Raw genomic sequence first — 18,015 nt, forward strand, 5'->3', positions numbered from 1 at the left:
CTGACTACCATGTAGTGGGGGATGGTTGTATTTTGTTCTTTGGAGGCTTTACCGACATTTAACCCCATCACCCATGGATACTCCCGCAGATGTGGCTGTCGGGGTCTGGGTAACTACCTCTGCGTCCTATTACTCTGAAAACTTCAGAACGTCTTCCATATTTGGGCCCAAACATTTACATGCTGAACCACTTATTATATCGTAACTATTTCATGTCATCTTTATTTTACAATAAGCAACACGTGGATTATAAACGTTGCGCCTGTGGGTGGGTTACAGGTGTTCTATTCCCGGAGGGCCCGGCGGGGTGCGGTCTACCCGGCTGGAAGGCGGCCCCTGGGTCCCCAGGAGACCCCAGAGGAGCGGTCCTCCGCACACCAGGGGTCGCTGTAGCGCCGCGAGGCCGCGCCGGGTCGCTCTCGCGTGGCCGCCCCGCCTCGGGCCCCCGGGCCGAGTGGGCGGGCACGACTGCGCCCAGGTCGCGAGGCGCCCTTCGACCAGCAGCGCCCGGGGCGGGCGGGTATAAATGGAGCGGTGGCTCCCCCGGCCGCCTCTCTCCGCCCCGGGTCGCCGCAGCCTCCGCCGCCTTCGGGCCTTAGCAGCCTGAAGGAAAAACAAGAAAAGATAAAAAAAAAACCCGAAAATGCTTTAAAACCTAAAAAAAAAAAAAAAGAGAGAAAGAGAAAGAGAAAAGCGCATCCTTCTCGGAGAGCCCGCGGGGAAGTCACTTCTGCACGCTTCCGGCCTGCCCGCGCCCGCCGCCGCACCTTGGCGTCCGTCGGTCCCGTGGTGAGCCGCCCGCCCGCGTCCACGCGCCTCCGCTCCGGCCGCCCCCGCGCCGCGTGGCAGCCCCGCGCCCGCCGCCCTCGCCCCCCGCTCGTCGGCCCCGGGCGCACCACGTGTCCGCGCTGCCCTTCGCCGGCCCGGCGTGGGAGGAGGCTGCGCGCCCGGCCCCCGGGGCTTGCCGAGTCGGCGCCGACCAAGATTTGGTTTCCCTCTTCCCCAGGCTGCTGTAATCTTAAACCGCCGGGAGCCCGAGGCCTATATTTATAGAGAAACGCGTGTCCCGGAGGCCGCCGTGGGCACCCTTCGGTTGCCTCTTGGAGAATTTTTATAATTCGGAGGGGAGTCCCCGTTTTAGTACGTTATTTTTTTACCCCCTCTTTCGGAATTTGGAGCTTCAGACCAGGACAGCTGCAAAATTACAAACTCCCAGGGAGGGCCATATTGTTTTTGAGAGCCTTTTGTCTGCGGTTTTGCAATCTCGAACGAGCTGTCCCCGAACTCCTCCTTCCGGTCCCCCGTTTCTCCGAGCCTGCTCCGGCGTCTGTTTAGCTTCGCTCTGCCACCTGTGAGCCGCGGCGCGGGCCACGGCTCCGAGAAGAGCCCCTTTTGTCCTGTGTGGTCCCTATAAGAAGTTCTCCTGGCGGGGCTCGGGGTGGTGGGGGCTGGGGAGATGAACGCTGCGGCCAGCAGCTACCCCATGGCCTCCCTCTACGTGGGTGACCTGCACTCGGACGTCACCGAAGCCATGCTGTATGAAAAGTTCAGTCCTGCGGGGCCTGTGCTGTCCATCCGGGTCTGCCGCGACATGATCACCCGCCGCTCCCTGGGTTATGCCTACGTCAACTTCCAGCAGCCGGCTGACGGTGAGTAGACGCTTATATCCCCAGTTTCGTGGCATCCTAGGGTGGGGACCCTCGGAGTCTGCCCGATGCAGGGGTTGAGAATGAAGCTCCTGGCGTCAGGTGACCGGAGTTTCAGTCTTGCTTCCACTGCTTGCTAACTGGGTGACCTTGGGCATAATCAGTGGTGGCGGTGGGTCTGGAACCCGAGGAGACTGTACAATGGGATTTGGAGAAAGTCCCTGTCACTCCATGTATGTGGTCCTGCTTTAAGTGGGACCCTTGTCTGGTCACTGAGCCTGGATTCATGCTCCTCACGGGCCTGCCAAAAAGGCAGAACAATTGAAACACAATTCTTGTAGAAATTGTAGATTCTAAAGCTGTTGCTCCCATCCCTATCTTTACCCTGGACTGAGTCTCTTTGCTTTTGTACGAATAAGGGGTTTTTCAGGGCAGGTGGGAGGTGGTGGGAACAATTCTGTTCGTTTTACTGGAGCAGGGGCTCACGATGGCGCCCTGTGCACGACATGTGCCAGGCCAGCTCCTGGGTCCGTGGCTTTGGTCCTGGGGTGGAGGACGACTCTATTCCCTGGACGAAGCCCTGGGCGGTGGAGAAGGGGTATCCAGGTAGTCTGGGGAAACACTGCGGGGAAATTGACTGGTCTGGTGGAGATGATGGCCTCGCCTGTGAACAGAGCTTCATCTTTGTCAAAACCCTTCTCCTTCATCCCATCTGAAGAAAATGGGGACTCCTGAGAGGGAAAAGGAACTGCAGAAGGTTGGAGGCTCCGCTGGGAGTGCCAGCGCCGGCCCTGCCAGCCCAGGCCCAGACCCGGGCCCTTGCTTGGAACAGTGGAGAGGTATGCTGCAGGCGTGGCCGGAGAGAGGCCAGAGGAAACCTAATCAGGGGCCGCACGTGACTTCAGATTAAAAGGGAACAACTGTAGAGACCATTACTGGGAGAAACAAGCCATTCTATGGCAAAGGATCTCTGCGTCCCTATTTTTGTCCACACTTTGTTCGCTGTCCGTGAAGCACAGAGAATGTCACTTGCCCAGGCTGCAGCTGAGACCAGAGAATCAGACTTGTTGAGAGATGAGAGGCGCTGCTGCCCTTAACTCCCTGTGTGTGCTGAGCTGTGTCTGACCAGAGGGCATAGAGGTGGCCAAGTGTGGCCTTTGGGGGCAAGTAGTGGGTACATTGGCTGTTGCCTGCCTCTTTGACACTTTCTGATCAAAAGTCCTGTCACTTGGTGATAGTAGCAGAAGCCACTGGTCAGTGCGTCTGCCAGCACATGCCTCTGCAGGTCCTCTCCCTGCTATAAATAAGTGCAGCCAGATTTGTTAGGCTAAGCCGACTTGTCTTCTCCAGCGCTATCTGGAAAGACACCGGGAGCTGTGTTGAAATGGCTCCTTCGCTGCTAATCATTGAGACCTTGGGGTCCCAGGTAATCCTCACAAATGACCGCTTCTGTGCCTGGACTTTTCCTGAGTTGGACCTGCCCCAGTCTCCGCTTTCCGTGACCTTCCCTCCCACACTCAACCAGACCTGAGAAGGTGGGAAAGGTGGTTGGAGAGGAATGAAAAGGAGATACTCCCTCCGCTGACTGGACATTTGGGCTTGTGGGGAGGCAGAGTTAGGGAATTTTGTGTTCTGTCTTAGGTGGTACCTTGAGACAGGAGAATCCCCCTCTGACACCCCCCTCAACCCCAGAGATTCTGGGGCGTTTCATTGCATTAAATCAGGAAAAGTGCTACCAGCTCTGGGATCCTGTTACTTCCAATAAGAGAAGGGTTCCTCCTGACAGGTGATGGTCCGTTTTAGTTCTGGTCCTTTAAGTGGTCTCTGGTACACACATGGATTTGTTGGGAAGCTAGGGAAGTGTCCCAAGGCGCTGGATGGAGAACTTGGTTGAGCCGCAGGGCATTTGAAGTTCTAGAATTCCAAAGCGCTCAGACTAAGACTTGAAAAGGCCTGGAAACCATAAAGTGTGGAGCCTGCTGCGTTGCCTGCTTAGAAAGATGCGGCTTCATCCTTATCGTCCAGATAATAAAAAGACTGTGTGACCATTAGTTAGTATCTATCATTTCGAGGTTTTTGAATCAATTTCTGTTTTCAGAAATTGAAAATACAAGAAACTGAGCTGAATTCAGGGATAGCACATTCTCCCCAGTCACTCCTAGATTTTGTTCTGTCATTTGTCTCGTAGACGGATCGTAGACAAAATGACAGCTAGTTGGTAATTTGATGTAATACCTTACTGAAAAATAATCAAAGTCTGGTATTAGTTTGTTAGTAGTTAGCTGCGTGGCTTAGCCAATCCCGGACATAAGTTTGCTTGTTTTATGAAGTAGGTAGTATCACCTGTCTCACCTGGGTCACCATGGGTGGTAGGCAGCTAAGTTTATAACTGATACCACTTAGTCAAATGTGCAGTATTATGACTTGATTTTGGGGCCGGAAGGCCAGTTAGATGATCTTGCCTGACCCCCTTACCCAGCAAGGGTACAACCCAGAGGGCTGGAGACTTTTGCCAGGAAGCGGAGCAACTGGCCTGAAGGCTGCCCTCAGGAGCAACACAGGCTAGAGTGATTGGATGCCCTTTTATTTTAATAGAGTTGCCTTTTGTCCGAGTGATTACCTGAAAAGTCCTAGAGTCATCTGTTCCTGGGATGGTGGCAGTCATCTACACGAGGTGACATTTTATTTCCTTGACTGAAATGTGTTTCTCTTTTCCAGCCGAGCGGGCCTTGGATACCATGAACTTTGATGTGATTAAGGGAAAGCCAATCCGTATCATGTGGTCTCAGAGGGATCCCTCTTTGAGAAAATCTGGTGTGGGAAATGTCTTCATCAAGAATCTGGACAAATCTATAGATAACAAGGCACTTTATGATACTTTTTCTGCTTTTGGAAACATTCTGTCTTGCAAGGTAAGCACTGATTAAATGACTTCAGAGTAATTACTGACTCATGAGAACAAGAGAAATACTAAAGGGAGAACAGCCTTGGAATTGGGTGACAGGATATGGTCATTTTCGAAATGCTGGAAATGGCTCTGCAGCCTGCAAGTTCCCTGTAGGTAATCTTGTACCACAACCCAGTGCGACCAGCAGGTGCTTTGTGTCTTTGTTTATTCTCTCTTCTGTCTAAAATATCCTTCCTGTTTCCTACCTTTGGAGGGCATCAAAGGGTTTCTCTTTTCGCGGGGTGTGGGGGGTAGAGCAGGGGCTCGGGTCTCCAGGCAGCTGTACTTCGTCATTTCAGAAGCGTAAAATCATCCTCTTCCTTCTCTGCACCTGTTTGTGTGGAGAATTTTGTACAACTGGTGTGGTGGTTGTTTATGTGTCTGACTCTGCACTAGACCGAAATTCTATTGGGGCATGGAAACTTGTCACTTTTTCTGCAGCACGGGGCTTTGGCACCCAGTCTCAAGGTCTTTTAGTGAAATAAAACTCGGAATAGAAGCAGCCTAATGGTGGCTGCCATTTGTACACGGAACATCACTAAGGTGCCTGGTGGGATGCTCATGTTAGGGGAACCTGACTGTGTGCTGTAGTCTTCTGTCTTTGGACCGCAGATGGGCCAGCGGCCTCTCATATCCCGGGAACTCTGAGCACAAGACCATGTGGTTCTCAGATCTTTGGGGGTGCCAGTGGTGCCACAGTGGTCTGCCTTGTCTCTGGCAGGTGGTGTGTGATGAGAACGGCTCTAAGGGTTATGCCTTTGTCCACTTCGAGACGCAAGAGGCTGCTGACAAGGCCATCGAGAAGATGAACGGCATGCTCCTCAATGACCGCAAAGTGTGAGTGTCCCAGTCCGGAGCAACAGCCATCGCATGAGCCAGCCGCGGCCCCACCTCGGTATTAACTGGCACACACAAGGCGGCTACTGGTTCTCTCGGCCCAAGTGTGGCCTGCTCCTACCTCTCCACTCCAGGGCTGGTGAGTCTCCCTGCCCGAGCCGTGGCGGCCCTTTTGACTCGCCAAGGTGGGCTTCCTGCCCAAGCCGTGGCCTGCCTGCCGCCTCTCCCTTAAAAGCATCATCTGTCCGTGGGTTTTGTGAGCACCGGCAACTGGGGCTTGCTGGAAGGCAGCTCTGAGCCCTTTCTGAGCAGGGGTCTTGGCCAGCGGCAGAGTGGAGAGGGCCCTGGACTGACCAGGAGCTGCGTACTAGCCATGTGACCTTGGCCTTCCTGTGACTCTGGTCTGTCCATGGGGTCACTTGCTAGGGGTTGATGCCAAATTGTTCCCAGATCTCCACTTGGCTAACTTATGACTCAGTGGCCTTCTCATACAAGGCTGGCTCCACAGTAATACTTAATTTGGTTATAATGAAAAATCTCATCTGATGGTAGAAGACACTGTTCATTAAAGACCTTGTCGCTTTGGTGTGGTTATGCAGAATAGGGAGGTGGGGAGGTCTTTGCTAAGCCATGCAGGGAGAGAAGGGACAATAAGTCTTGGCTATGGCAAACAAAAATCATCTCTGTTCTTTGTGGGGCGCCTTTTATGTTCAGACCAGGGGATGAATTTTCTTGATAACATATGTGGCCAGTGGTATCACTAGAAAGAGATCGAAAGATTTTCAGTGTATGGATACATTCCCCCGCATGTGCCAACAACACGGAAATGAGTCCAGTGCAAAAGCAAAGGCTACCTCACAGTTCACTTTAGCAATCTCGCCCCTAGCACTAACCCCTGTTAACAGTTTGGTTTATATCCTTCCAGACCTTTTCTATGCATTTACATAGATGCACAGAAATGAACGTTTTAAAAACATGGTCATCAGGTTTCTTCACGAAGGCAGTGTGATGTGGTAGGAGTAGCCCTGGTCTGAGCCAGGAGTCCTGGGGCTGGTCCTTGCAGGACAGTCCCGCCTCTCTCTTTCTGCTGGGAAGTCGGGGCGTCTCTGAGCTTGCTGTCTTGGTGGTTGGTTGGGGACTTGTGTGTTTTATTTAACCTCTCCTGTCAGCCTTTAACCTGTGTTCCTTTGGGCCCCTGGAAATGATGATTTGTTTCTCCGGGTGTTCACTGTTTTCCATGGTCTCTTTTTAGGTTTGTGGGCAGATTCAAGTCTCGAAAAGAGCGGGAAGCTGAGCTTGGAGCCAAAGCCAAGGAGTTCACCAATGTTTATATCAAAAACTTTGGGGAAGAGGTAGATGATGAGAGTCTGAAGGAGCTGTTTAGTCAGTTCGGTAAGTTGGGCTTCTTCGCCCCGCGTGCCCCCTTCCACAGTCCGCCAGATGTAGAGCTCCTGTACCTTAGTTGCTTAAGAAATGATGGTGCCCCGGCCCAGAAGTTAACTACCTTGCTTGACAGGGTCACAGAGTAGATAGGAGTAGACTCTTGGCTTCATCCTCCCTCGTCCCAGCCCCAGGGCCATCTCAGTAGCTTGGCCAGAAGTAGAAGGCTAGGCCTGGGCCTCTTTCTAGAGCTCATCTGGCTTCAGTGAGAGTTGGCTTCATTTGGGCTCCTAGAGAAGCCGCCTCTCCTTGAGCTGTAATAGAGATGGTGTTACTAATAGTTCTGTCCTTTGGTAATAGGTAAGACCCTAAGTGTCAAGGTGATGAGAGATCCCAGTGGGAAATCCAAAGGCTTTGGCTTTGTGAGTTACGAAAAACACGAGGATGCCAATAAGGTGAGAGTCCCATGAGGGTCTGGGAAACATTTGCAGAAGTAGCCCCCGATTATGGGCAGGACCTGGCTGGCACATAGTGGAGCGGGGCTGCCATTGCCCGAGTATCGTAGTGATGTAGTCACTGGCCTGAGGGGACTTCATGGGGTAACCCATCATTCACCTGTTCTCAGAGCACTTGGCACCTACCTGTCACCTCAGTGTTCACCTCTGTAGGTTGAAGGAATAGGATGGGTGTTTGCTCCCCTTCCTACTGAAGGGACTTGGGCCCTAGGAGTGGTGGAGTTACTGACCATAGCGGCTGCTTGTGGGGAAAGCGTGATGCTGGGCGCTCAGCATGCGCTACTCTCTTCCCACGAGAACGTGAGAGACTCCTTGACACCCAGATTAGCAGCCTCAGCTTGTGTCTGCTGTGCTTGTATTTATAAACTACCATTTTTTTCTGTATCATCTGGACCAATAACCCAGTTAAGTAGTAACCCCGTTTTACTCATGAGGAAGTTTGGATTTGCTTAGCTGCCTTCAGATGAAATGAGATTAGTTCTTAACTCCTATAGGAAAGATTTCCTTCTCCCAATATTTGGTGGGACTTTCAGGCCTCCAGAGCAAGGCCCCTGCCTCTGCATTTTGATTTAAGACCCGTTTCCTCTTCAGGCCGTGGAAGAGATGAATGGAAAAGAAATCAGTGGGAAAGTGATTTTTGTAGGCCGTGCACAGAAGAAAGTGGAACGGCAGGCCGAGTTAAAGCGGAAATTTGAGCAGCTAAAACAAGAGAGAATTAGTCGGTATCAGGTGAGAGGTGGTCTTAGCACAGCCTCCTATCCAGGGTTTTACTGTGGAACTGGCAAGAGCATCCTTAGGTTAAGCAGGCTTTCTTTTTGGGGACTGGGAATCTGCCTCTTCCTTTCCTTTCTCCCAAGATCCTCAGGTGTTTAAGGAAATACCTACCAGAACAGTGGTGATCCTAGAACAGGGCGGAAGATTGATTTATTCATTTAGGGACTCATTCCGGAAGCCTCAGTCTGTTCTTACTGGTATGGCTTCTTTGTACTTGAGTGCTCACCCTTTGTTTGAGTGGGGGCAGGAGCCCCGCTGATGCCAGCGGCCGGCCAGAGCGGCTGTGCAGAAAGCCAGGCCCACACTGGGGGTCCCGTCAGAGTCCTCAGCGGGAATCTCAACCCTGAGCCTGCATCAGGATCCCCCCGCAGGGCTGGTGAAAACATGGCTTTCAGAACCCCAGAATTTTTGATTCAGTGGATTGGGGTTTGGGCCTAAGAATTTGGATTTCTAGGAAGTACCCAAGAAGGGGGTCTAGGACCAGATTTTGAGAACCAGTGTCTTAGGGGAATCTGTGGGGGTACGGATGTGCATTAACAGTGATCCTTCTGCTTCAGGGGGTGAATCTCTACATTAAGAACTTGGATGATACCATTGATGATGAGAAGTTAAGGAAAGAGTTTTCTCCTTTTGGATCAATCACCAGTGCTAAGGTATTTTATACTGAGATTTGGGATTGAAAGTAGAAATTGCAATTTTTTAGAGGTTTATTGGCATTTGTTTCATTGAAGGAGTGGACTCTAACTTGTGTTCATTTCTGAGAATAGATATGCTAATCTAGCTAGTCCCTCCTGGCGTTCAGTTACGCATCTGAGTATATGCTCTGGAGAAGACGTTTCGTTACATGTACGTGGCACAGTCTCCCAGACACTGAGGTGTGGAGGTCACCTGAGCAGTCCCCCATCTTGACCACCAAGCACCTGAATCTTTCCCATTCTTTGCTGCTCTGTGCTGGCGTGGGGACAGATGGTGCGACAGTATGAGCAGAGGAAATCCAGACAGGTTGTTTTCCATTTGTCTTGGGGCCTGTCTCTACGACTCTGCCACACTTCATCCTTGAACAAGTGTATTTTGAGGACTTGGGAACTGGGGTTGGGACTTCTGGCCTGGCCGTACAAAGCTAAAGGTGGAGGACGGGAGTGGAAAGGTGGCTCTTTGACGGTTTGCAGTGTGCATCGTTTCCTTGGTTTTCTTTGATTATCCCGTCAGCTGATGCAGCAGGGCAAGTGCGTGTGAATTCCCTCCTAAAGATGAGGACGCGGAGTCCGGGGACAGGAGAACGTGGGTTATGTGAGGGTGGTGCGTGCACGGCCTTGGTCCACGGGGGGCGTCATGGGCAGTGATGGCGTGTGAGAGTTTGGAGTCATAACCTGATGCAGACACTGATGCTCCGCGGAGGTGCAGCACACGTCAGAGTCCTCTTGGGGATGAGAACAGAGGCCCAGTGGGCTGGGAAAGATGTGGTGACCCTGCCTTGGCCCTTAGCTTTAAGTCCCGCACAACCTGGGAGCATCATCAGAGGAACGTCAGCTGTCCGCAGGGAGTTGATCAGGGCCCACCCCATCAGGGTTCCTTGTTGCCATGCCCCTTCCCTCTTATCACCTCCTTGACTGGCCTTCATCAGTGTGAGGTATGGTGGTCTCTCCTTGCTTATCAGCACAGAGCTTGAGTTGGCATTTGTAGGAAGAGAATAAAAGAACTGTGTCTTGGCAAGTTTCACAGGCACCATTTTCAAGATCAGGGTGTCATGTTTTCAGACACTGTCCTGGCCCATCTCTTTGATGGGGTCCATTGAGTTGGTACACATCCTTATTTTCATGTCCTCCACCTCCGGAGGGCTGTCCAGGAGCAAGCTAAGACACAAAATGGTGCTGAGCACACATTGACTTGTTGCTGTCAGTGTTTCTGAGGAGGTAGGCCAGGGGTAAGCTATAAGTGACCTTTTCAGGTGAGGAGAAGAACCATCTGTGAATGACTGGCTGTATGTGGGGAAAGATGGCCTGAACAGGTAGACCTTGGCTTGGTGGCATTTGGCCGTAGGGGGTCTGGTGGGCATTGAGCTTCAGAGAGGGTAAGCGTTTCACATAGCTTAAGGGCAACCTAGCCTAGGTGGCTCAGTCAGTTAAAAATCTGATTCTTGATTTCAGCTCAGGTCATGATCGCAGGGTCCCGAGATTAAGCCCCACATCTGGGCTCGCTGAGTGTGAATCCTGCTTTAAACCTTCTATATCTCCAGGGTGCCTGGGTGGCTCAGTCATTTAAGCATCTGCCTTCAGCTTGTGATGATCCCAGGGTGCTGGGATCAAGCCCCAATTAGGCTTCCTGCTCAGGAGGGAGCCTGCTGCTCTTCTGCTCGTGTGCACTCTCCCTCCCTCCATCCTCCCCCTCTGCCCACCCTCCACCCCTGCTCCCGTGTACGCATGCATGTTTGCACGTGCACGCGTGCGCGCGCTCTCTCTCTCTCTCAAAAATACATATAAATAAATAAACAAGATTTTGGGGGTGGGGGGTGCCTGGGTGGCTCAGTTGGTTGGGCACGTCTTTGGCTCAGGTCATGATCCTGGGGTCCTGGCATCAGGCCCCTTGTCAGGCTCATTGGGGAACCTGCTTCTCCCTCTGCCACTCCCCCTATTTGTGCTCTATCTATCTCAAATAAATAAAAATCTTTAAAAGAAATCGCACAGCTTAGAAATTGCTGAACTGGGACTAGAATCCAGCTGTCTTTTCTGGCTGGTCTTCTTTCTGCTGTTAACTCCCATTAAATTAATGGTGGCAGTCATTGGTTTTGTAACTCCTGTGTGTATGTGGTATTTCAAAAGCATATCCTTACCTTGCTAAGAGATGATCAAAGTTTTGTTCACCAAAGTCTTGGGCAGATGAGTTCTACAAGTAAATAACTTAACACTGTCCAGATCTCTTGTGGGTACCCAAAGGTAGCTACTGCGCTTCTAGGTGTCAGGAAACATCTTTGGGTTCCTGCTTTGACCATTAGCCATATCACAGTGTTTAGAAAATTAGGGGATCTAACAAAGAAAATGCCTAGGTCCTGTCCTTAGGGGCTGTGACTTAATTGGTCCAGGGTACATCCCGTGACAAGGCTAGAACTCTTCTCCTAGACTTGGGAACTCTTGGAGTAGAAACCCAGGTTTTATGGCTCTTAATAGCTGTCCCCCAACATAGAACACCTTTTCCTTAAGTAGCTGGTCCCTTTGTAGGTAATGTTGGAGGATGGGAGAAGCAAAGGGTTTGGCTTTGTCTGCTTCTCATCTCCTGAAGAGGCGACCAAAGCCGTCACTGAGATGAATGGACGCATCGTGGGCTCCAAGCCACTATATGTTGCTCTGGCCCAGAGGAAGGAAGAGAGAAAGGCTCACCTGACCAACCAATACATGCAGCGGGTGGCTGGAATGCGAGCACTCCCGGCCAACGCCATCTTAAATCAGTTCCAGCCTGCAGCTGGAGGTTACTTTGTGCCGGCAGTTCCACAGGTGGGTCTGCTGGTGTTCATGGATCTTTGGAACCTGCCCCCAGTGGCTGTTCCGCAGCCTGTGGTGGTTGGGGAGAGGGGTTTTGGATATTGGAGTTCAGGTGGTCAGCGTGAAACGAAAATGAAAATGGATTCATTCTCTCTCTCACGCAGTAGTTAGATGAAAGAATCCCCATTAACTGGCCTTTGAATATGCCGAGAATTTCTTGAATAATTAGCCTTGGGCCTGGAAGTGAGAGGAGATGACACTTTTCTCTTATGTGGATTCAAGTTCTTCAAGTAAAAGGGCCTGGGTGCTCTTTCTTGCAGGCTCAGGGAAGACCTCCGTATTATACACCTAACCAGTTAGCACAGATGAGGCCTAATCCCCGCTGGCAGCAAGGTGGGAGACCTCAAGGTAGGTAGTGGGGAACGGTGATTTGATCACCCAGGATATGCCTCCCTGCCTTGCCCCCCTCTGAGGCGCAGCCTGGGTTCTGGTCTACATGCTTCATTAGCAATGCACAATTTTTGTCTTCACCAGGCTTCCAAGGAATGCCAAGTGCTATCCGCCAGTCTGGGCCTCGTCCCGCTCTTCGCCATCTGGCTCCAACTGGTAATGCTCCAGCCTCTCGTGGCCTCCCTACTACCGCTCAGAGAGTCGGTGAGCAAACTGGCCTTGAGAAGTGTGGCCTGGGGAGGAGGGAGTCAGGTGACTAGGCTCTGCCCAGGGTTGGTCAGTTTGTTGGGCCCATGTTCCAGTTCTGGTTCTGTAATCTTAGCTGTGCGCTCTGGTTGGTATGTAAGGAGCAGAGAAACAATGGGAGTTCTAGGAGTGTCGGTGACTTCAAGAATGCTGCTCATTGGTGACTCATGTGAGAGAGGTTAATTATAGAAGCTTATTAGCTGGATGACTGCAGAGGCAGCCTATTCTTTTGGGTGGGGTTGGGAGATTGAAGGAGACTGTTCTTTACAGACTGTCCCGTATTCCAAGAAGTGGAGAGAGTTGTGTGTTCTCTGTTGGCTGCTCCATGAAAGGAGCAGTCATGGTCCCGTGTGCGATGTGTTGTGTGAACAGGCTTTGGAATGGCTCCTTCCGTGGGACGTGGCCAGTTGGACACCTGCTGCCGACACTGATGTGCATTTGCTGGTCTGTTGTAGGGTCTGAGTGCCCGGACCGCTTGGCTATGGACTTTGGTGGGGCTGGCGCCGCCCAGCAAGGGCTGACTGACAGCTGCCAGTCTGGAGGTGGTATTGGATGCACACAGAAGGGGGAAAGATGGGATTTGACGGGTCTTCGCCCAGACTGACGGGCTTTAATCTTGCTTGTTCTTTTCCTAAGGTGTTCCCACAGCTGTGCAGACCTTAGCACCTCGTGCTGCCGTCGCTGCTGCTGCTGCTGCTCCACGGGCTGTCGCACCTTACAAATACGCCTCCAGCGTCCGCAGCCCTCACCCCGCCATCCAGCCTCTGCAGGTGAGGCCTGCCAAACCGCATGTTTGCGCTTGATTGACAAGGTGCCTGGCTTTGATGCCTCCCGCAGGTACTCAGTGCCCGCTCCGTGTCAGGGTTCTGTTTCCTGTGGTGACGCTGCCTGTCAGGGGCTCTCTGTCCTGGGAGAGAAGGGGCTGGGAAGTATTCCTCCCCACAGTAGTCTACTGAGAAATTACCCAGCAGAAAGAGCTGGTGTTTCCTCCCTCCTCTTTGCAACGTGTGTGTACTCGCTTAGCTCTCTGAGCGGCTCGGGTCTGCTGGCTGAGTTGATCCTTCGCTGTTCTGCAAAACTGGGATGTGAAGGCAGGAAAGAGCTTCATCTGACAGAAGAGAAGTCAGCTTTAGAGATCTTAAGTTGGGGTGGGGGGACTGGACCCAGAGCCCAGAAGTAACCGGCGTAGAGGAGCCACAGTCTGCCTTGTGGCCCCTGACTTGCTCATGCTTCCTGGTGTCTAAATGCAGATGCCTCAGAGCTTCGCTTCAGTAAAATAGTCTTTACTTTCAGAGCCTTACTTTCAGGCCCGTGACTGGCATTGACAATGCATGTTGACAGTCCTGGGGCATTTGATAAAATAAAAACATTTGGTATGATAAAGTGATGGGGGATGTAGTTATAAATGGAATCATTTGACGGTCTGAGCCTTGTAGGTTTATTTTATCTCCCTTCCTGTCCCTTTTAATAGCACGTGGTTTTTATTGTAGTTGGTTTTGTGTTCAGGCTTATAACTCTGTTGCTCCTGTAACTGCCTCATCCCCAAGGCCTACTGTTAGTTCCTTGGCAGCAAGGACCGCCACCTCCATCTCTGTCACATAGTAGGCTTTCAGACTGACTGGTCAGGCTCAGGACCATCAGGCTTGTTGCTGACCTGCTGCCTCTCCTGGTTCTCAGGCACCGCAGCCTGCGGTCCACGTGCAGGGCCAGGAGCCCCTGACTGCCTCCATGCTGGCCGCAGCGCCCCCGCAAGAGCAAAAGCAGATGCTGGGTGAGTGGTCCGTGTGTTTGCGGAAGAGGGGCCGGAGCCCGGCACTGACCCGAACGCCGGTGTCTGTTCACTGGGAGTCGGCCTAGGCTTTGATTAGATCTCTTTCCCCAGGAGAACGTTTGTTCCCACTCATCCAAACCATGCATTCAAACCTGGCTGGGAAAATCACGGGCATGCTGCTGGAGATCGACAACTCTGAGCTGCTGCACATGCTGGAGTCCCCCGAGTCGCTCCGCTCCAAGGTGAGCCGGTCCCCACACCCTGCGGCGGCGCACGGGTCTGCCGTCTCCTGACCCTCTCCTGGCGCCTTGCCTGTGACTTGCGAACTGCTGCGGGGCGGTGGGGGGGTGGATTTAGGAAGAGCAGGCCTCACCGGGAGACACTGCTGCCAGGCCTGCGTGCCAGGGAGGGGCCGAGGACCTCTCCGCAGGTGTCACTAACTGCCTAGAGATTCCTCACAGGTGGATGAAGCCGTGGCGGTTCTACAGGCTCATCATGCCAAGAAAGAAGCTGCCCAGAAGGTGGGCGCTGTTGCTGCTGCTACCTCTTAGACAAGGAGAAACCGTATGTTTGGCTGTTTTTGTTTTCTGCAATGGCTTTACTTACAAATATCTTCCTAAAAGATTCAGGGCAGCATAGAGAGCCCCTGTAACCTGGTAACCTGGGCAGGCTGTCACCTGGATTCTCTCTGTCATCTGGAAGAGTTAATTTGGAGAAGAGAGAACAGGTTGTAAACTGTAAGGAGCAAGTAACAGTTTTCTTTATGAGGAGCCCCTGGTTAGCTCTTTCTTAAGAATGACCTTTTTGGTTTAGAATAACGACAGATACACAAGGTGTTGTCATAATCAGATCCCGCAGCCTCATTTCTGTGAACGTATCTCCCTGGTTTGCCTTGAGGTTGGGGAGGGCAGCTGTGTATGCAGCTGCTTCGTGGCTCTGGGAGCACAAGGGGCTCGGGACCTGGTGTCGGTGTGTGGGAGAGACACACACTCCTGCCTCCAGTTACAGGGCATGTTCTTTCCACTCCGACCCTGGCGGCTGTGGCCCTGTCCGCAGGGGCAGGGGTAAGTGAGGCTTAGCTGGGAACTCTGACAAGGACTAGCGGGTTCCTCCCGATGCAGGAAGGAGGCAACCAGATAAACCAGAGTCAGAGACAAGGGAAAGGACACACGGTAAGGGCCTGGACTCTTCATTTGGTTCTAAGCGAGAGAACAGTAGCTTTGAGTACAGGGTGGCCTGGAAGGGTGTGGGGCTTTACAGTACCTAGCTAGCCTCAGAGCAGGGGTTCTCAGCCATGAGTGCCCCCTCAGAGGACATTTGCCAGTGGAGACCTATTTTGGTTGTCACAACTGGAGAGGTGTCACTGGCATCCCATGGGCAGAGGCTAGGGGTACTGCTCAGTCCCAGCAGGACAGTCCCAGCAAAACTGCCCCACCTGAGAGTCAAGAAGCACTGCTCTCGGCAGTACCTTTTTTTTTTTTTTTTTTTTTTTTAGATTTTATTTATTTATTTGACAGAGATTACAGGTAGGCAGAGAGGCAGTCAGAGGAGGAAGCAGGCTCCCCGCTGAGCAGAGAGCCCGATGTGGGGCTCGATCCCAGGACCCTGAGATCATGACCCGAGCCGAAGGCAGAGGCCTTAACCCACTGAGCCACCCAGGCGCCCCTCGGCAGTACCTTTTTATAAGTCAGAGATTTCAGTGCAACTCTGGTTTTTCTGGTCATGCATTTAATCTGTGTTGGTGCTTTGCTTTTCAGGATTCAAAAGCCAAATAACCCCTCCTGGAATTCAGCTCAAGGTTTGAAGATTTCTAGCGTGTCCTATGGACCTCAACACCAAGAACCACAAATTGGGAAATTTAATAGGTCATTTTGTATCAAAAGGTCAATTATGAAGCACCTAGAATTTTTCAATTAAAAGAATATATTCTCTGGGTTCTGCTGTGGCCCAGATAGTGTTAACTTTTTTTTTTTTTTTTTTTTGTATTGTGGGTTTTGATTTTTTCCCCCAAGAAATTGGTTTTATTTGATGTACCCAAGTCTTAAGTTTCTCAATAAAGAAAAAAATCTCCATAAAACTGCCTGTCGTGTTTTATTCTGACCAGTTTTAGTCTTTTAAACCCAGTTTTCACTTGGAAGTAATTTTTGGACATATTTAGAGTCTAATGAATTTCTGTATAGGGTATCCTTTCCTAATGGCTGTGAACAGCAGGGTACACAGAACTGTCCCATTGCATAATGGACCCCCACTTAACTTAAGTAGAAGTCTGATCATAGCAGACCTTGGGTCTGACAGGAGAACTGGATTCAGGGTGGGGTTGGCTTATGTCCAAAGGATGTATGGTGAGATAGGCAGAACCCAGGCCCTCCCTCCTTGGTTGTGTTAGCTGGCATTTGTGGGTCCCCCTCTTCTGTAGTCAGTTGATCATGCAACTAAGGTTTCCTCTGGCCACGGGACTAGGTCTGAGTGGCAACAGTAAACAAATGTTAGAGTCCAAAGCACTTGGTGGTGCCTTTAGTCCTCACCTGGTCAAGGCCAACCAGTCTGCTTGCCCTCCCTGTCCTCTAGGAACACTTCTTACCTTCCTTGAAATGTGGCAGACTGTCCTTACTTGGGACCTTACCCAGGGGGTCATTTTCCTTGGAATATTCTTCCCTCTCAGCAGGCTCCCCATTTTCTTTAAGGTCTGGTCTCAAGTAACTAAATGCCTGGTTTACTTAATACAGCAAAGGAAACAACTGGGACAACCTACTGAATGGGAGAAGATGTTGTAGACATCCAATAAAGGGTTAGGATCCAAAATACATAAAAAACTACAACTCCGGGCACCTGGCTAGCTCTGTTGGTAGAGCACGCAAATCTTAGTCTCAGAGTTGTGAGTTCGAGCCCCATGTTGGGCATAGAGCCTACTCAAAAAAAAAAAAAGGGGGGGGGGAGGAACACCAAATAATCCAATTAAAACATGACAGCAGACGTGAACAGATGTTTCCCCAAGGACAGATGGCCAAGAGACATGGAAAGATGCTCGCCACGGAAGTGCAAATCAAAACAATGAAATATACCACACACCTGTCAGAATGGCTGAAATCATAAGAAACATGTCAAGGACCTGGAGAAATAGGAACCCTTGTGCACTGGGAGTGGTAATGCCATCTGGTGCAGCCACTCTGGGAAACAGTATGGAGGTGACTTAAAAAAAAAAAAAAAACCCATCCATTAATAACACCATTGGGTATTTACCTAAAGAATATGAAAATACTGGGGCACCTGGGTGGCTCATTCAGTTAAGGATCTACCTTTGGCTCAAGTCCTGCTCCCAGAATCCCAGGATTGAGCCAGCTCCGTTGGACTCCCTGCTTGGCTGGGTGTCTCTCTCCCTCTGCTCCTCCCCATGATAGCTCCCTCTTACTCTGAAATGGGCAAATAAAATCTTAAAAAATACAAAAATGCTAACTCAAAGGGATACATGCATCCCTATGTTTATTGCAGCATTACTTAACAATAGCCAAACTATGGAAGCAGCCCAAGTGCCTGCTGATAGATGAATGCATAAAAAGAAGTGTGTGTGTGTGTGTGTGTGTGTGTGTGTGTGTGTGTGTGTGTATGTGTGTGTACACACATATGTACACTGGAAAATTATTCTGCCATAAAAGAATGAAATCTCGCCATTTGCAACAACATGGATGGATAGAGCTAGACAGTGTAATGCTAAGTGAAATAAGCCAGGGAAAGACAAATATCATATGATTTCACTCAGGTGGAACTTAAGAAACCAAACGAACAAAGAAAAAGACAAACCAAAAAGCAGACTCTTAACTTTTTTTTTTTTTAAAGATTTTATTTGTCAGAGAGAGAGGAGAGAGAGAGTGAGCACAGGCAGACAGAATGGCAGGCAGAGGCAGAGGGAGAAGCAGGCTCCCCGCCAAGCAAGGAGCCCGATGTGGGACTCGATCCCAGGAGGCTGGGATCATGA

At 51.0% G+C, this 18,015-nt stretch overlaps 1 protein-coding gene and 1 non-coding gene across 10 annotated transcripts; both read left to right on the plus strand.

Moving 5' to 3' along the window:
• Positions 1–487: 487 nt before the first annotated feature.
• PABPC4 (poly(A) binding protein cytoplasmic 4) lies at positions 488–16,122 on the plus strand. Of its 9 annotated transcripts, XM_047726276.1 has the most exons (17): positions 489–789; positions 1,007–1,649; positions 4,365–4,558; positions 5,315–5,430; positions 6,683–6,822; positions 7,171–7,265; positions 7,917–8,054; positions 8,657–8,752; positions 11,315–11,587; positions 11,896–11,983; positions 12,110–12,229; positions 12,727–12,813; positions 12,908–13,041; positions 13,949–14,042; positions 14,154–14,284; positions 14,504–14,606; positions 15,800–16,122. In XM_047726276.1, the coding sequence occupies exons 2-16, from the start codon at positions 1,457–1,459 to the stop codon at positions 14,591–14,593; spliced, it is 1,989 nt and encodes a 662-aa protein (XP_047582232.1). In that variant the 5' UTR covers positions 489–789; positions 1,007–1,456; the 3' UTR covers positions 14,594–14,606; positions 15,800–16,122. The 9 variants fall into 9 exon arrangements, with proteins under 9 accessions (XP_047582233.1, XP_047582235.1, XP_047582237.1 ...); XM_047726277.1 differs by having other exon boundaries at positions 488–1,649; positions 14,504–14,563; XM_047726279.1 differs by having other exon boundaries at positions 488–1,649; positions 11,896–11,968.
• On the plus strand, positions 9,016–9,150 carry LOC125099563 (small nucleolar RNA SNORA55). Its single transcript, XR_007127273.1, has one exon. It is a non-coding gene; the product is annotated as a small nucleolar RNA SNORA55 (small nucleolar RNA).
• Positions 16,123–18,015: the final 1,893 nt, after the last annotated feature.

Source organism: Lutra lutra, chromosome 4 (genome assembly GCF_902655055.1).
Source record: "Lutra lutra chromosome 4, mLutLut1.2, whole genome shotgun sequence".
In the NCBI taxonomy this organism is placed as follows: domain Eukaryota; kingdom Metazoa; phylum Chordata; class Mammalia; order Carnivora; family Mustelidae; genus Lutra; species Lutra lutra.

Coding starts and splice junctions, on each gene's coding strand:
- PABPC4 (XM_047726276.1), top strand. CDS start 1,457: ATGAACGCTGCGGCCAGCAGCTACCCCATGGCCTCCCTCTACGTGGGT. Junction 7,266..7,916: donor AACACGAGGATGCCAATAAG/GTGAGAGTCCCA, acceptor TTTCCTCTTCAG/GCCGTGGAAGAGATGAATGG. Junction 11,588..11,895: donor TTGTGCCGGCAGTTCCACAG/GTGGGTCTGCTG, acceptor TCTTTCTTGCAG/GCTCAGGGAAGACCTCCGTA.